The 20,233-nt window shown below is 35.7% G+C and overlaps 1 protein-coding gene across 2 annotated transcripts in view; it reads right to left on the bottom strand.

Annotated features, from left to right (window-relative positions):
* Nucleotides 1-19,970, bottom strand: part of LOC144449796 (nuclear RNA export factor 1-like) — a 102,365-nt gene extending 82,395 nt beyond the window's left edge. For both annotated transcript variants that reach the window (XM_078140374.1, XM_078140380.1), the window contains exons 1-3: nt 19,835-19,970; nt 17,922-18,153; nt 9,194-9,362 (exon numbers count right to left, since the gene is read on the bottom strand). In XM_078140374.1, the coding sequence (XP_077996500.1) occupies nt 9,194-9,362; nt 17,922-18,153; nt 19,835-19,904 (471 nt within the window). In that variant the 5' untranslated portion in view covers nt 19,905-19,970. The remainder of the gene's footprint in view (nt 1-9,193; nt 9,363-17,921; nt 18,154-19,834) is intronic.
* Between the last annotated feature and the right edge of the window lie 263 nt (nt 19,971-20,233).

The raw sequence follows: 20,233 nt of genomic DNA, 5'->3' as shown, positions 1-20,233 counted from the left end.
GAAAGTTATGGCGAGTTGAAAATGCCCCAAAATACGGCTGGTGAGCACTGAGCCAGCCACCACTGTACACGTACCACACATCGAAGTGTACACAATGGCGGCTCACTGCGTAATGAGCTTTCACAGTTGTTTTTACCCATCATGCTCTGCACCCTTCCAGCCTCCTCTGAAGTAAACATTATAGTTAATTAACAATGTACTGTTCTCACTGTGTCAGCTAGTAATGAGGACAAATCTACACATTCTCAACAAAGTTAAGCTCAATCTACTGGGTAATTTCAGAGTTGAAGATTTTTGAGGAAAAGCAATGACAAAGAATAACACTTCTAGAAACATCTCACCAAGTTTCAAACTCATTCACTTAGTATTTTTTGAGATATAAGTTTTTGACCAAAATTCACATTTTTACACCTTAATTCCATATCACTCATGGAATCATGGTATGCTTAAAATATTTTCTTCCATACATCCCTAAATGTATTTCCATTAAATTTCAGCCCAATCTGCTCAGTGGTTTTGGAATTATAGATTTTTAACCAAAAAGACACATTTTCAGCTCTAATTTGCATATCACTGATGGAAATATCCCGTTATGAACAAATCTTACTTTACACCCCATTAAGAATGTTCCCACCAAATTTCGCACCAATCTGCCCAGTAGTTTCTGAGTTTAAGTTTTTTGACCAAAAATCACATTTTTTGACCCAAAACCCACATCCCTGATGCAATCACTTTCATTTGAACAATTTCCCAACTAGACACCAGAAGTAACATGACCACCAAATATCAAAGCAATCGGTCCAGGAGTTTTTGACTTTAAGTTGTTTACACACACACACACACACACACACACACACACACACACAGACAGACACTTTGCCATGCCTATAGCACTACTGAACCTTATCAGTTCAGTTAGGCTTACAAGTTACACAAAGCATGATAAGACACTGTGAATGGTGCAAATAAACAACGTGCGAAATGCCAAATATCGAATGCAAACAATACAAGCGAACAAAAGAGTCTGTGTGCACTCTGTTAGCCCGATATTTTGCCTAAAATAAAGCTCACATGTGTGAACGGTACGTACGAGAAAATGATACATTGTTACTGAAATAGAATGACATAAAATGAAACCAAAATGTTTCTCAGTTTGATCAATGTACGTTCTGGGTTGCTACACTCCTTAGTAAAATCACAATTTCATACAACTTTTTGTGTGCGACAGGTTTTTTCTGACAAGTAGTTGTGTCGTTGACGTACCTATACCTAGTAGGCAGTGATGTAGATAATAGCCGGTTACCTACCGGTCACAACGCCCAGCTATAACTTATAAGTATAACCACAACAGTTTAGTTGTGGGACCGGCTAAGGAAAGTACTAAAACCTGACGACCATTGAAAAAAATTCTAAGGTCAGAAAATTAAATATGAGTTTCCCAGAAGTACTAATAGCAAGTAAAATACCCAAAGTGTAAAAAAAAAAGAAATAAATTCATAATTATTTGGAAAACATTTGAGGATTACGCGGTAAAACAAGACTGGCCACGCTATCGCTAGCGAAAGCCTTCGAACTAGTTTCATAGGGACCGGACGTTGAAGGAAGCGCAAAGCGAAGTGTGAGGTCAATGTGACGTCTCATGATGTACGATGCAACAACACGACGTTTACGTAGAGTAGAACTAAATGTTTTCTAAACTTCAGCGGAAAGAAATTTTGTCGAATGGACACTGACTATTTTCAAATTCTTAAAACATCTGAGAAAAATGAAGAGAGGAAGCAAAATGTAGCACTGACAGACAAGATAGACGTACAGTACGTATACAGGAGGCGAGGCACACCATGTGGTGCAAACTGGACAATGATCGTGCGTGTCACGTATACGCGTATATGGCATCAGATGTAATACATGTAGCTAACCAAATATTCTTGGAATGCAGCCTTTCTTGTAACAAGTATTGGAAATTGTCAGAAACCTGAGGATTTTATGACTGAATATATTTCAATCAAGAATTCCCATACTTTCAGTTAAATTTTCTGATGACCCCGAAGCAAGACATGTTTGAAACATTTAGTGCGACATTTGATACTGATAAACGAGTGATATAATTCATAAACAAATCTAACGTTGGAAACTCTTTTATTTCTGTAATGATCATCAAATTTCAAGGACAACTGTCTATGTTGTACACATAGATCATACATCACTGCCTAGTCTAGTTCCTATACCTGTCGACTGTTCTCTACGATCTCTAGCTCTGTGCATGTTGTGGAGATGAACGTAACGCGAACTGACAAGACTACAAGTACAATCATGAAGTCATCATAAATATTTGTTTCATTCAAATGTGATATCGTATTAAATTCTTTCCAGATTTCTCAAAAATCGTTTCCATACATGTATGTTTTGGCACTATCCAGCAATAATCCTCGTCATGTAAATGACATCGACTGACATCGTAGTCAAACATACGCGCGGAGACCAAACAAGAGTCCGTACTCACCCCATCATGATGTATGCATTTATGTGTTTGTTTTGAAATAGCTGGGGTGGTACTCGTACACATCGGGATAACTCAGAGAAACACATGTTTGTGATTTTATTGACTGTTTTCTGAGATGGGACATTGGGCTTGGAAATACAAGTTTAATCAATCATAAAACAGCCATAACAGATACTTTCAAAGAATTAGAACACGGAAGGAAAATAACGGGAACATCGATGACATTTCTACCAAACTCGAGATCGCACGTAGCTAGCTACCTAGTGTACAGTAAGTATGGAAGTGCAAAGCTTAGTCCGCTCTGACCCGTGCGATACTTGTGAAGTTACATGTAATTTTGAAGTTTTCACGATTATGTTGTCAAAACACGACCTACATGTAATCTGTAAAAAAAAAATCTTATCTATCTAACGATTTTGGTGTGGTAACGATCGACCAAATGCCGACGCTATGTACGTGTGCAACTGTAATCTAGTACCTTGTACAAATGATACAGTAAGTAAGTTTGTTCGTACCCAAGAATTTCAGTTTACAATTTCAATGATACAAATTGTCACTGTGTAATGTTTGGATCGTGTTAGGACAGGTCCCTCAAAATATAATTTTTCGGGTTATAATTTGTATGTATAAGTTTATAGAAATACGTGTTTCACCCAGACTGGGTGTCTGGCCATACGTACGCACCGGAAAAAAACGTAGCAGAAACACTGCCACTAGACTTGAAAAAAAAAATATAACAAGGGACTCTTCGGATTAGGCAAGAACTACATGTAATCAATATGTGTGAACAACCACTAATATGTTGATAAACTACCTGGGTCAGATTTACCAAATGCTCCTCCCAGATAAACAAACGTATTCCGTTGCACATGCGCAAACCTACTTCTGTAGCGTGGGCACATAGCCTGGTTGAACCTTGGCCTTTAACTTGGTATCGTATGGTATGGAAGAAAATTTAATAAAGACCAGTGTACTTTTTTTCTTCCATCAATTTTGCAAACATTTGCATAATTAGCCTTCCTAATTTGCATAATTTCCAAAACTTGTATTGGGAGGATGTGTCCCCAGATTTTAACACCATCAGATTCAGCACCCTTTGAAACATAAAAATTTGAAATTTCATGATGATAGTATTTACAGAAAGTGTTTAACAAGAAATATGCATACATAATTAATGGGACTTTTTTCAGAAAACAGTTTTCAGCAATTACTGATTTTACTTTTAGCAAAACTCGTGATTTCCATGTACCTGTATTCATATTTACATGTATGATAGATGCTTACTACAGTACCTCCTTATTTCAGTTGACAAACACTTTTTCTATGTGAAAATCAGATAACTTCTAGAAATGTCATTTCCTTGTTTAAATAATATCACAAAGTTGGCAAAAATTTAATTGTTCACAACTTGGAAGTCATGGCAGAAAGAAATTTGGAAATTTAATGTTTTACAAATCTGTATCTTCAAAAGTTCTTGGCCGATTTTAGTGATTTAAGGGTACGGCAGGTATTAAAAGGGGGATGTCTGTCTGTGTGTCTGTCAGGCACCCGTGTGTGTGTGTGTGTGTGTGTGTGTGTGTGTGTGTGTGTATGTCTGTCTGTGTCTGTCTGTGTCACCATTTTCTTAAAAACGGCTTGCTCAATTATAATGAAATTTAGTACCTATAATGTTTGGGGTAATGGCTAGACCTGATTAGTTTTTGAGCGAGATCTGTTCATGTTAATTAGGGAAATTTGCATATCAATGAAATCAACTAATTAAGCAATACCTTTAAACTGCATACTTCAATTTTAATATAATTTAGTATATACGTTAAACATACCAACATACATATGTCCTATAAAATTTGTTGATGTACCTTACAGCGTAAATGAATAATTTGCATAATTAATTATTTTTGGTAATTAGGCTACATGTATATCTTAAGAATGCATACTTCAAATTCAATATAATTTAGTACATACATTTTGTACGTAAACCATGAGAAAACACATGTCTTATCAAGTTTGTTGATGTACCTTACAGTGTTCATGAATAATTTGCATACTTAATGATTTTCAGTAATTAGGCTATATCTTAAGACTGCATACTTCAATTTCAATACAATTCAGTACATACATTAAACATAACAGAGTGCATATCTCCTATAAAAGTTGTTGATTTCACCATAGACTTTCCACCAACAGGATATCCAACTGCAGTATTTCCTTTGAAGCGATGTGCGTTTGCATACATTATGTATAATCCGATTACGTATAACGGTAATGAAGACTTCCTGTCCGGGGTGTAAAAACCTCATAACGCTACATAAATCGCACGTAAAATCTCACAAAAGATGAGAAGAGATTATACGTGGTTATGCTAATTTATGTTGATAACCACAACACATCATGGCATGGCATGGCGTCTTCCTGTGAGGATCATGAATTTTCTGGTGTCTTCGACAACGATTTTTGATTTTTGTCAGCTATGTATACACAAGGAAGGACTTGATAGTTGAATGAGCAGATAACAGCATTCATACTGTCGCACGCCATGTTTATAGGCAACGCGAAGTACTTTCCTCCCCACTAAACGGGTTCCCATGCCACAATTGCATCGTTCAAAGATACGTTATATCATGAAGCCATACAAAATCATGTAAATGATAACGTACAATGATGATGAAAATATGTAATTTTCCGATACGTAGACAGGCCGATAGTGGCTGAACTTATGTGACAAGTGTGAGAAAGGCCGGAAGTTTAGATACAAATCTACAATTCAGCTGTTTTTGCCTCGACTATTGCGTGAGACATTTTTAAATCAATGCCCTGCATCTAGAATTTGAAGAATGAATGTAGTTTTGTGAAACACATAATCGATTGAACAGGTATGTCTACGAATTTCGTCGTACATTTCTACAATACCATGTATTTTTATGCCATTTTAATAGCCCTACATAACACATTGGCACATGTACTATGCTCAAGAACATAAAAGATTTGTACTTCTCAACTCAAACAAGTCAAAAATGGGTTATAATTCATTCAAATATTAAAATTGAGCCACAACTTGAAAGGTAATCTGCGTAAATACAATCTCTCAAGTCACAGTTGGAGTACTTCTCATTTCCTGTTAGTTTGGTCATGGTTTGGCTGTGAACGATGTAAACTTTTAAATTCCATAAAGACAACCGACTAGCAACCAGAAATTTGAAGTCTAGTACTCTAGTAATCGTTTTGGAGACATGTTTTTGACGAAATGTATCGTTTTCTGTGAATATATCAACCGCGACAATAGAGGTAAAATGGCAACCACACATTGGATGTTTACGTTTTATTTCAATGTAGTTATATAATAGCATGTGTCATCCTGATAAATGAAAACAGCATAAAATATTAAAATGTGATAAAAAGCATCAATAAATGGACTCAAAATTTCAAGAATCATTTCTGACTGAGAGAAATGAAACACTGTACTCAAAGCATACTGCAACAATCACAAACAATGGACAACAAATACTATATATCTTGTTGGGGCCTTCAACCAGTTATAAACTTTGAAATCGTCGGAAAATTTAGTCAAAAACATGTAGGATAGCTAGCCCTGAGTCACAGTGAGTGTAAACAACTCGGAAATGGACAGGAAATGCTTATTTAGCTTAATGTATGCAAACAAACATTGTACAATAAACATTTAGAAATCCTTTGATGTTTACCGCAGTTGCGTATCCTGTGGGTGGAGGAGGGTCTATGATTTCACTTAAAGATTTAGTGAATAATTTGCATAATTAATTATTTTTAGTAATTAGGCTATATCTTAAAACTGCATGCTTAAATTTCAATATAATTTACTTCATACATTAAACATAACAAACTTTATATGCCCTATAAAGTTGCTTACAGTGTTAATAACTAATTTGCATGATTAATGATTTCTGGTAATTAAGATATATCATGAGAATGCATACTTGAATTTAAATATAATTTAGTACATACGTTAACATAACAAAGCGGATATGTCCAATAAAATTTCTTGAAATAGCTTAGTTTTAATGAAATATTTGCATAATTAATGATTTTAGGTAACTAGGTTGTATCTTAAAAATGCAAGCTTCAAATTTTGTATAATATGGTACATATATCAACCATAATAATACGCACCTGTCCTATTAAGTTTGTTGCTACAACATTTACCTTTAATGAGTATTTTGAATAATGAACAATATTCAGTAATTAAGCAGTATCATGCACTCTTCAAATTCCATATAATTTGACACATACATTAACCTAAGAAAACACGCTTGTCCAAAAAAAGCCTGTTACCATGATAGTTTTTTTAGTTTAACGAGTTATTTGCATAATTAGTGATTCCCTTACGTGAAGCATTCAGTTTAAATCTGGTTCATCTTTCAATGACATCCATCCAACTACTACAGGACGTTTTTTAAAAAGTGCCTAACATGGCTAATAATACCATCATGTTGGCTATATGACTTTTTGTACCCAGTACACTCATAAAACAAGTCACTGAGAATGACGTCACATAGTCCCTGCTATGATTGGATTTTAAGGAACTGGCGGTTTATGTTGTCATTTTCAAACCTGGTTAATGTTGTTTGGCCTCATATGGTTGTTTTTTTATACTATTCTGATCACACAACAACACTTGTGAACCTAATCAAACAGACTTAGATATGTTGTGTCTGCTCGTTGGACATGGAACATGCCTACTCATGTTGTGTCTCCTCGCTGGACATGGAACATGCCTACTCAAGATGATGTCATGGAATAAACAATTCAACAATAAATGATGGGTCGGGTGGGGGGGGGGGGGGACCTGTTCAAGCATGTCTGAGTTATGGCTTTGGACATGAAAACTGCGCCAACAAAATGGCTGCTAGGCAGCCATATTGGATTGCATCACGACGAAAATGGATATGCACATGTATCATGTCATAGAACACTGTGCTAATACCAACTTTGAATGAGATCTGTTCAAGCATGTCTGAGTTACGGCTTTGGACAGGTAAAATTCACAAACAAAATGGCTGCCAGGCAGCCATATTGGATCGTATCATGACAACAATGAATATGCACATGTACATGTATGTCATAGAACACTGTCCTAATGCCAACTTTGAATGAGATCTGTTCAAGCATGTCTGAGTTATGGCTTTGGACAGGGAAAATTCACAAACAAAATGGCTGCTAGGCGGCCATATTGGATCGTATCATGAAACAAATTGACGTGCATATGTATGCCATAGTATGTTGCCCCTGTACCAAGTTTGAAAAAAATCGGTCCAGGGATCTCCAAGAAATGGCTCCGAACGGACAGACAGAACCCAATCCGTAAGTCTCCATCCCAGACTTCGTCTGACGGGGACTAATTAACACCCATTATTTCATCCTTGATACCAGTCATCAGATTTACTATCATAGATTGCAGATACATGTATAAACAACTTGCAGGCTGGTATGTTTAATAGTAATTGTCTTCAAGGTCAACTCCATTTACTTCTAGACTTGTAATTGGCAAATTGACATGCAATCAGAGAATGGATTGCCACTTTTTAACATGTCATATGCAGTTCTGAAGAGTTTCCTATAGATCAAGTGTTTTCATTTTACCATCAGTTAATTTCAAAGTGGCTCTACTGATGGTGTTTCCAAAAAGTTTGGTACCGTTTCTAATATCATGGAAATACCGACAGGTGCAACTCAAATGCTAGACTTTAATGGATCAACCTTGAAGTTTGTTGTCCCTTTCTTACAAAGCACTGCTTTTATGTGAAACATCAGGAAACTTGCGACAGTATAAACATTCTCTTACTACAATGTATCATAGTCAAACCATGGCCAGTGATTAGACTATGATGTCCTGAACTTCCTTTTTAGTCAATTATGCTCTTGACTTTTAGATACTAATACTACAGGTACTGCTGAAGCAATGTATGTGTTGTGTTGTTGGTAATGCAGCACTTTTGCTAGGAAAATCTGCTTCTTTGAACAAGGAAACATCATGATTACATGATATGACCTGAGCTACCCCCTCTTGAGGTAATTGTTTTTTAACGTTAGGTAGTTGCCCGGGAAACACAGGGAGTAAACAGGGAAATACAGGGAGTAAACAAATGTTCACACACGTTAGCGTGTCATGGATTCTGGTATTTATTATCATGAAGAAATTCTGTATAGCTTCCCGACCGACCGTAATATGTACTCATGTCATGATATAATTTTAATGGCAATTTTCACTAGTCCCACAGACTAGCATGATTTTAAAACTACCATTCCGATGGGAAAGTTCGCTAGTCTGGTACCTCTGACCACTGGAATTTTTATCCCCTGGATGATAACAGTGATTATGATTCTTAGTAAAGGTACATGTAAGGTCCACATGTCTTCAAATAGGGTTGAATTTCAAAAAGTGTCTCTCCCTGAACCCTCCTCTGCGACCAGCAATCTGGCCTGCTATCATTAATGATTGCCCTGCTATTACAAATATTCTTGAATACCCTGTTCACACCAAGCCCAATCAAACCATCCCCATCCCAGCCCACTCTCCGGTATCCATCAATATTGTCAATCTTACTCAATGTATTTCGGTATTCTTATCAATTGACTTCATCTATGATTGAAAAATCTATTACATATATAGGATACCTATAGAAATTTTCAAAACATAAGGTTGACGTTGCTTACAGTGATTTTAGCCCATGTGTAATCATCCCTTTGACTCTGGTCTCTCCCCTTGTTCCTGCTCCGATGTTGTGAACCAGACTCCAATGGTAATCCTAGTCTTGACAGTGCTTCTCCTCCAATTCCTCCAGCACGGTGCCCCCTCCTTGTTGGTGGTCTTGCATATGGAGTACTGAAAGAAAATTGTGTGTAAGAATACAAACTCTTAAATTATCCTTTGTGTGCTTGCGCATGACCGTGTTTGCATACTGAGACACACAAGCACATGTTCATCACAGGATTGTTAATGTTGTCTGTTCACAAAATCCATTGCATCTGTTTCTGTTCACTTGTGACATAAACACACACCAAGGTTTTACATCACACAATACATTGTGTCTTTTACACATAATTATGGACTTGTGACTCTTAAAAATCTTTTTAAAAATCTGCATCCTCAAGGATGCAAAAATTTCAGCATCAACATAGAACTTTAAAATTTGCTGTGTGGAACCCGGGGAGCCACTTTCCCTAATTTAATATTTAATTACAGTCGATGTAATTTCCCATCACAGTGGCCACATTTATACCAGAACAGTGATGACAGGTGAGAACGATCAAATAACTGTTGCAAACTACAGCTTCATTGTCATTTTCCCCGGAGTCACCTAAATTGACAGTGCTATTGGAAGACTCTGTACCTGAGTCATTATCTGTCGATTCAACATCAACTTCATCACTTTTATACTCAGGTTTATACATGTAGCCAACAATTGGTTCATTTTGCAGAGAAGCCATTGTAGTTTCAAAGGAGCGTACCTGTAGATGAAATGACCTACATGTACACTATACAATGGCTTGACACAAAAGCATTGATTGCAGACAGAGCGGTAGTAGTGTCTAAGTCCATATGTCACTTCTGTCTGGAATAATATAAAATTTGATATTTGATAAAAGCGGGAATATATGCACCTGCACCATGCCTCTACCAGTATTTCTACAGTTCAGTGCCAATGAATATTTATGTAAATTAGCAAGGTGTTAGTTGTCCAGATGCTATACTTCGGATAAACCAATGATTTTAAAGTTTTGTCTGATACGATCCTCATTGAAATTGTCAAATTACCAAAGTTTTTCCTAAGTGACCTCATTTTAATATGTGAAACTGAGAATGATTCATCTATTTAGCGGCAAATTTACTGGTAAACTCTGAAGAACAGTGTAGCTTTAAATACTGAAAATATGAATGTCTTCTTCGTATTCAGTGTCAATTATTTATAATTGTTTAGTTAGGCCAAAAAAAATAACTGTTTGGTTCCAGTTACCCGACCCCACCTAGCTTTTCACTGCCGACCCTAAACTTTTTTTCACATATTCGAGAAAAAAATAATAAATTGCAAAAATTATGAAGTTTCACGAGAAATATTGGATGGAAAAACTGCCATTAACTTAAAAAGACACTCTAAAACTGTTCTTCCAATATGTAATGACTTTACATCTCAGTTTGATAGGATGAAATAAATAACAAAGAGACCATTTGGAAAACAATGGAAAACCTGAACTAGACACACATGAAAAAAAAAAGAATACAAGCTTCAAATTTCATAGAATTTGGTACATATACCAATGAATCATAACATGGATTAACAATGCGCACAAGTTTGTTGACATAGCCTTTACTTTTAATGAATAATTTGAATAATTAATGATCTACAGTAATTAAGCTATATCTTTGGTATGCACGTTTCAAATTCCATATAATTTTGCACATACACATCAACCATAACAAAGTGCACATCCTCTAAAGCCTGTTGAACTTGATATAATTTTTAATTGTATGACTAATTTGCATAATTAATGATTTTCGGTAATTAGGCTTTTTCTTAAGAATGCAAACTTCAAATTTCAGATAATTTTGTATATTGTCGATGGTAAAGAACTGCATGTGTCATTTAAAGCTTGATGTTGTAACTTATAATCTATATGGTTAATTTGCATAATCAATGTTTTTTTTAATAATTAGGCAATATGTTAACCATGCAAGCTCCAAATTTCATTTATTTCCTTATAATTAATTTTCCAATTAAGTGATACATCATGTATAATAGCTATAGTTTAGAATTTTGTATTCCAACAATGTGTGTAGGCCCAAAAATCTATGGTTTGGCCCTTACGGGAGGTATTCAGTTTAAATTTGGTTTGTAGTTTAGTAGAAATGTCTTCATGTTGGGCAATCTCTTTTTCAAAGGCTTCATCATGTAACTCCATTTTAAGTTTGAATTGTTCAGAAAGACTGTTTTCATAAGCCCTTACATGTACTTCATTTTGTATACAATTCTGCATACTTAAGGAGGTATTCTGTCCTTTTATCAATCAAAGTGGCCTCTACAACCAGTTCATCAATCATCATTCCCATATTGCAGAGTTTTGCATGTAAATGATCCATTGAATATTCAGTCTGTGGATTTGACCATCATAATGAGACTCTGCCCATGATTCCATTTTTGAAGATGTTACAGTCATGTCCCATGAGTGATTTGTGTTGTGGCACTTTTCTGGGCAAAAATTGCAAAAAAAATTTGGTACTCTTCCTTTGCAGAACAAGGCATTTATACTTTTCATCACCCTCTAATTTTCGGGAGTATTTCATACCATTTGTGCCAGACTGTGAAAGTTGGTCTGTTTCTTGAAATATGGGCAGAATCACATCTGATCTGATAACCTGATCAGATTCTGAAGCATTAATGATGGCAAAGGGGACACGGCTATCATCTGACTGAGGATTTGGATCTCTCCATACCTCTCTGTCCTCATATTTGATCAAACGGATACCACCACTTACTGCAAACACTTTATAGTTCTGTGTTACTCCCTTACTATCCTGAAATGTATCACCACCCTTTTTCATTTTCAGTATTTGTGACACATACCATATCATAAAACCTTCTCAGATTATTTTTCAAAACAGAAAGTCTGGGTATGTGGGAAACATTCTGGGATGACCACAAAGAAAGTCTGGGTATGTGGGAAACATTCTGGAATGACCACAAAGAAAGTCTGGGTATGTGGGAAACATTCTGGGATGACCACAAAGAAAGTCTGGGTATGTGGGAAACATTCTGGGATGACCACAAAGAAAGTCTGGGTATGTGGGAAACATTCTGGGATGACCACAAAGAAAGTCTGGGTATGTGGGAAACATTCTGGGATGACCACAAAGAAAGTCTGGGTATGTGGGAAACATTCTGGGATGACCACAAAGAAAGTCTGGGTATGTGGGAAACATTCTGGGATGACCACAAAGATTTTTCCAATGAATCAGAATCATTTTCTGACAACCCCCTCCTAGATGTATAGCATATGTTCAGCTAGTCTGTCAGTCCACAAGTTGAACCCATCGTCCATGGACTGCTCTGAACTCATCACTTCAGGCTTCAATATAGCTGACTTAACCCTTCCCACCCGGCTCGGTAATATATTAAATGCGCACATGCGTTATAACAGGCCATTTTGTAATACCCCAACATCGTACAAGATTTCGCGCCTTTAAAGACATTGCTGAGGGGCCAGCTATCAGATATGAGTAAGCTTGGGAACCATACACCCATTCTGTTATAGTATGTACGTTTGACCATGTTTGACCCTAGAAAACCGTGATTTTTACATGAATTTTGAGCACAATTTGTACGAGTTTTTAAAAATGGCGAGAACACAACCATTAGGCACAGATCCGCAGCAGGATGGGGAAGTTTCTAGGCTATTTTTGATGTTTTTGTTGTTGAAAATCAGTGTTCAAGACATCAGAACTGTGTATAGGCACACATGGGATCAAGGTCCGCCATATTGGAGATTGTAGTGTCAACAAATCGAACCTCGGTCGTAAAATGGCCAGTGTCATGTCATTGAACAAGTGTAAGATCAGCTAATCGTAATACTACGATGTCAAAATGGCGACGCTCCAAAATTATGATAGGCTTTGCTGTATTTATGATCGTCAGCGTGGGCAAGGTATCAATAAACACTGTGGTGCACGGCAATCAAACAAACTGTTCGTTGTAAAGTAATTATCTGAATGATAACAATGTCAACATATTTGACATCGCAAATCTGAATGCTATACATAGAATGCAACAGGACTTGGGATGTCAACACAGACATGTGTTGATGCCAGGTGACAGAGATAGTGCACAGCGTTTTGCCCTTGTTGAAGTCAAGCAGATAAAATTTGGAGCACTTTTGGAAGACTTCAACACAATCAAGGTAAATATGAATATGTTCAGAATTTGCCATGTGTTGCATTATGAATGAAATGTATTCGTGTATTCGTATTCATGAGTTTTGAAACTACTAGAATTAGGTGACTATGTATTTCTAATTTCCCTTTTTTTTTAGAGTGTCAGATTTGTAGTATGTCATGGTTATTATCTCAAAACAAGCAATACTATTTCTGATACTTCATTTGTATGTTCGAGTCAGGTTACACATATCAATCAGTTCAGATCAAAGTAAATGTGTAATAAATTATATAAACAAATTGTAACTTTTCTTGACAAGTGTTCAACTGAATTTCATGAGTATTTACATAAACTATTGAACTATTGAGATAAGTCATCTGCTTATGTAATGTTATGTGTGAAGTGTATCTCAGAGGTGGACATTTATGTACATGTTTCATTGAAATAATAGCAAGATACACATAGTTCATTTCTTGTTCTATAGAGTATGTTTGAACTCTAGCAATGTTGAAAAATTGTGAAAAATGTAGACATGCATACAAACATGTGGGCATTCCATTGTACAATGAAACTTATTTTCACTTTTTCCTCATTGCAATTTTTATTTTCAGTTCAAGTGTTTTGTTGTTAGTGCATTGTATGATTTGCAATTTTGACATCAGCCAGAGTCAAATTACAAAAGAAATATTGAGAATAACAAACCTTGTCATTCTTGTTATTGAATTTCAGGAAAAGAATACAATAAACCTGGGATAAGCCTGCACCTATTGAAATTGATATTTCGAAGGGTCTACTCAATACTGATGATGAGCTGTGTATGGACAATTTTCATACCCAACAGAGTGTACCAGGAAGAGCCATTACTTGATTGAACAGTGAGCTACAACTTAACTCCTTACACACTCAAGAAATAAGGATGAACATTGACAGTGGTATTACATGTATATTCTCAAAATGGAAAAAAACAACCTACATGCACTATTCATGACAATATTAGTCTATGATTTGTACCTTATTTTATCATCTACATATTTATATTGCAAATAGTGTTGTATAGTTGTTTGTAGCTCAAATTCTAACATTTGTATGCTGTATCACTAGTTTATTTGAGGGCATCATACAAGATGTTGTTAGTGTCTTGTTGTTTGTTATCTTCCAGTATCAACTTGGTTTTACAGTTTTACATGTAGTTCACAAATGAAGCAATGTAGGTTTATGTATGCATCTGGATAGTTTAGATACCACAATGTGATACATGCCAACGAGATCAACAGTAGCACATGTACATTGTAAAATACTTCTTCTTTTTTTTAATTCATGTAAGTTTATTGTTACATGTGTTGCCCATCATAAGTTCAATCATCAACACTTCTGATGAACACAACCAAAAATATTGTTGATATCAGTTAGAGACTGTCAGCTATTTTTGAAAGAGAAGTGAAGTTATGTGACCAAATTATTTATTTTTGGGTCCTCTGTGTCACACTGAGTTGAAAAGTGTATAGTAATATTAGAGAAAGAGAAGTCACATTCAACCGAGGGCCTGGGGCCTACGGCCCTAGTGATATGATACTCCTCCTTTTTGAATTCTGGGATGGCGTTTCAGATTTACCACCTACATTCAGCACTTGATGAATATTAAACATTATTTTTCTGTTATAGATATTGTTTGTTGTTGTACATTTGCATGCTAAGGCACAACCATGTGATAATGAGCAATAGAATGATACGAAAATTCAAGAAAGTCTTATGTCCACCTTCAAAATACAGAAATATATATCAAGAAAACTATGATTTGTGTATTGGAGGCCATTTTGAATATTTAGTGATGTCATGAGACAAAAATTTGCATATTTTTGGGATCCATGTTGCATTTTCATTCCACAAATATATGGTTATACCAGATGACACTTGGCCAGTTTGGACACAAGCACACTTGTATTGTAATATGATACATGTATTTACATTTTTTGCATCATGTCACACAGATATATCATACATGTATGTTTACCCTGTACATGTACATGATGACTAAAAGATTTGATGCCCAAATATTTACATATTATAAAATATTTGCATATAATTCTGCATGCTTATGACATTGAACAACAAAGTGCAATGAAAAATGAAGAATGTTTCAGGTTTCACCAATACGAATTGAAGAATTTGTGAAAAATTCAATAACTTGACTGTAATGGCAGCCATTTTGAATTTTTAATGAGGTCACATGACCAAAATTTGCATATTTTTAGGACCACTGTCTTTGTATGTATCCAAAAATACTTGGTTATGTATGGTAAAACATGGCCAGTTTAGACTCAGGCACCCATGTAATATGACTAAATTTTTGTATTAAACTTGTTGAATGGTATGCCGAACATATCAAATTACTATATGTTTGCCTAGTACATAATGACTAAAACCAAAGATTGTTGGCCCAAATCTTTACATCTGATGTCATATTTTCATATTATTCCACAGCCTTGCAACATTGAGGGCTAAAATTCAAAAATATATGGTTTCATCAGATCATTATTGGTCAGTTTGGACTCAAACAATCCTGCAATATGGTACTTCCACTCCTTAAATTGCATGCAAAAATAACGAGTTACCACATGTTTAGGAGGGTGAAAATCAAAATTTTATACATAAATCTTTACATATTATGTAATATTTCTATATTATTCCATAGACTGGTAACATTGAGGGTTAAAATGCTATAAAAAATGGAGAATTTTGTACTTTCACCAATACAAATTATAAAAATTATAAAAATGTGAAAAATATTTCATAACTTTACTGGTTTGGTTTTACATTTTGAATATTTAATGATGTCACGTGACAAAATTTGCATATTTTTGGGAACTATGATATATATAGATTCCATAAATATATAGTTTTCTTGGGTCATCCTTGGTCAGTTTGGACACCAGGGGTTATGTTACATGATACTTAAACCCAATTCATACCCTCTCAGGGGCTCAGGGTTCACAGGGTTAATATGCGGAGGATGTCAAAATCACTCGAGGTTGTCGCTTCCTTAAAAAAATCAGACAACAACAAAGTTTTGGCAAAGTCCTTGTCAGACTTTAAACGGGCTCTCCAAAGAGCCACTTCATCACCACCTGACAATTTTGTACCAATGATCTTAACACTCGAGTGAGATTTGCTTTTTGTTGTTGAAAATTTAGAGTGATTGGACAAAAATAAAACAGAAACATCTGTATCTACATGACCAGTACCCATACCCTCTTTACAATTATTGAATAATTTTCTAGCAGCAGCCCTGATTTGATTATTGCATCTACATGAATCCCCATTTCCTGACTTACACTTGCCCTGGCTTTCATTAACTTAAATATTTGAAATAAATGTCGAGAAAACTTATCACAAGGTGCATTTGAAATTGGAACATAATACTTAATCATATTTGATAAAAACATATCACAACAACCGACTGCATAAAAAACAGGAACAAACCATACAAAATGAACATAAAATTTTAATTTTCTCAAATTGTTCCGCATCTCGATCACCTTCAGTAAAATAACAACAATAACCAAAAATTTCATTAAAAGTTTAGAAGATATACCAAGAATAGAGACAGAAACGGTAGAAACAGAAGCAGATGGTTCAAAAGAAATACAAGCAGAATCACTATCTACAAATGTACATGTATGTCTACGTTGTTTGTGGACTTTGATGACATGCCTTTACTATCAGACTGAGCCTCAGCCCCTTGTATTCTGATGGCAGCAGCCTTTACACAACTGACATTGTCGTTTAGTGATTCGTGGAATTTTTACTGCTGGAGGAGTGGTAAAGTTGACAGTACTGAGGAAAGACTTCGATTTTAAAGTGGACAGAGATAGAGAGATTAGAAATATGCAACATATTTACAAAAAATGTATGTAGTGACAACACGCCACGCGACACTGAAAAAAATAGAAACGGCCACTCGCACTTCTATTTCAATACTGTATAATAGTTGTATGCTTGTGAGCTAAAATGACATGAACAAAATGTAGTTCAATCTATAGAAAACTCACTTGCAAGAAAAAAATGAGTAATTTTGAACACAATTTGCAGATTCTGTGCAACAGACTAGACTTTGTTTGCTCAGAAGGGATGTACACGTACGTGTGTGTCTCACCTGAATGTTTCAGTGCAACTAACTATAGTGTGCACACGTTCCCTTTTTCGAACACTACTGCGCAATCGAACCCGTGAGCAAATGAATCCGCGTACATGCCAGGTAAAATTCTGTACAGTGTATCATAACATCACATTGCAAAGATCTGCAAATTACTTTCCTACATGACTTAAGAAGAGTGGGAAGAGTAGAAACTGGGGTGAATTGAACAAGATGCTAGTTGAAATTGTGGCAAGTTGAAATGGGACAAAGTGAATCTAGAGCATCTGGGGATAGTACACAAAGACATATTTTTAGGTTGAACAGACCACATTTAGGAAGCCATTTCAGCACAAGTATCATTTATATTATAAACAAAACTCACAATCTTGAACTGCCTCCTCCACCATCATCCATGGCAACATCACCATCATCATCTTCTTCTAGTCGTGATCGGGGATATGGACCACTTCGATTTCCACCACGTGCGCCTCGACTTCTATTCCTACGATTTCGATCATTATAGTTGTTGTACCGCTTACCCCGACCTCCACCACCACGTGATGGTCGACTTCTTCCTCCCCGCCATGATGGTGGCGATGATCTATCGTCGTGGTCTGTGGAATCAAATATCATTATAGAAATGTATCATTCTTCGTGGACGAAAATGCCAGATATATTACATGGTAAGATAGAGCAGGTAATTATGTGAACCGTACAGATATATTACATAGTAAGATAGAGCGGGTAATTATGTGAACCGTACAGATACATTACATGGTAAGATAGAGCGGGTAATTATGTGAACCATACAGATATATTACATGGTAAGATAGAGCGGGTAATTATGTGAACCATACAGATATATTACATGGTAAGATAGAGCGGGTAATTATGTGAACCGTACAGATACATTACATGGTAAGATAGAGCGGGTAATTATGTGAACCGTACAGATACATTACATGGTAAGATAGAGCGGGTAATTATGTGAACCATACAGATATATTACATGGTAAGATAGAGCGGGTAATTATGTGAACCGTACAGATACATTACATGGTAAGATAGAGCGGGTAATTATGTGAACCGTACAGATATATTACATGGTAAGATAGAGCGGGTAATTATGTGAACCGTACAGATACATTACATTTTAAGATAGAGCGGGTAATTATGTGAACCATACAGATACATTACATAGTAAGATAGAGCGGGTAATTATGTGAACCGTACAGATACATTACATGGTAAGATAGAGTGGGTAATTATGTGAACCGTACAGATACATTACATAGTAAGATAGAGCGGGTAATTATGTGAACCGTACAGATACATTACATGGTAAGATAGAGCGGGTAATTATGTGAACCATACAGATACATTACATGGTAAGATAGAGCGGGTAATTATGTGAACCGTACAGATACATTACATGGTAAGATAGAGCGGGTAATTATGTGAACCGTACAGATATATTACATGGTAAGATAGAGCGGATAATTATGTGCATCGTACAGATATATCACATGGTAAGATAGAGTGGGTAATTATGTGCATCGTACAGATATATTACATGGTAAGATAGAGCGGGTAATTATGTGAACCGTACAGATATATTATATGGTAAGATAGAGTGGGTAATTATGTGAACCGTACAGATATATTACATTTTAAGATAGAGCGGGTAATTATGTGAACCGTACAGATATATTATATGGTAAGATAGAGTGGGTAATTATGTGAACCGTACAGATATATTACATTTTAAGATAGAGCGGGTAATTATGTGAACCGTACAGATATATTACATGGTAAGATAGAGTGGGTAATATGTGAACCGTACAGATATATTACATGGTAAGATAGAGCGGGTAATTATGTGAACCGTACAGATATATTACATGGTAAGATAGAGCGGATAATTATGTGAATCGTACAGATATATCACATGGTAAGATAGAGTGGGTAATTATGTGAACCGTACAGATATATTACATGGTGGAAAATACATACGTGGACAAATGATTTTAGAATTTGACGAGTCAGCAAAAATGTGTTGTTTATACCAGGCGGTAAATTTCGCTCTGATGCGTCATGACTCATCTGACCTTAACAGTTCTAGATTAAGTTGTAATCTAATTTAAATATAAACAATACCATCGAATTCTACAGATAAATACAGTAATCTCAAAGATCAAAGACGTGGAAACCTTTATAAGCAAGGTGTATCATTCAACGTTAAATTGTAGCATTATAATATTAATTGTGACGAAACACGAGTTTGAAAGGGCTTACCTCCAAAAGATCGAACACCACTACTCGAAGTAGTCACTCTGAATGATTCTTTAGGAATATGAGAGGACATTTCAATGTACTGTGTTCAAAATATATAGCACAATACACGGTTTGTAGATATTCACGCCACTATCGAACAACGTTCTTTTTCCAATATGGCGGAACGGAAAGAGAACCACCTAAGATAACGATAACGAAGACGGTCGTACTACCTAACGAGTGTACAAAACACAAGTATAAGTTTGGATTCGATTTGTTTGGTACTAAAGGCCAGAAAAAAAAGCTGTTCAACGGGCAACACAACCCGACACATTGGGTAGGTAGGTCGATTTCTTTTTTTTTTTTTTCTTTTTTTTTTTTACAAAGGATGTAAAAACAAACCACATGTAATGATGGCAA

This window comes from Glandiceps talaboti, chromosome 2 (genome assembly GCF_964340395.1).
Source record: "Glandiceps talaboti chromosome 2, keGlaTala1.1, whole genome shotgun sequence".
Classification (NCBI taxonomy): domain Eukaryota; kingdom Metazoa; phylum Hemichordata; class Enteropneusta; family Spengelidae; genus Glandiceps; species Glandiceps talaboti.
Note: the sequence above shows the minus strand (reverse complement) of the source record. Positions and strands in the feature narration are given on the sequence as shown.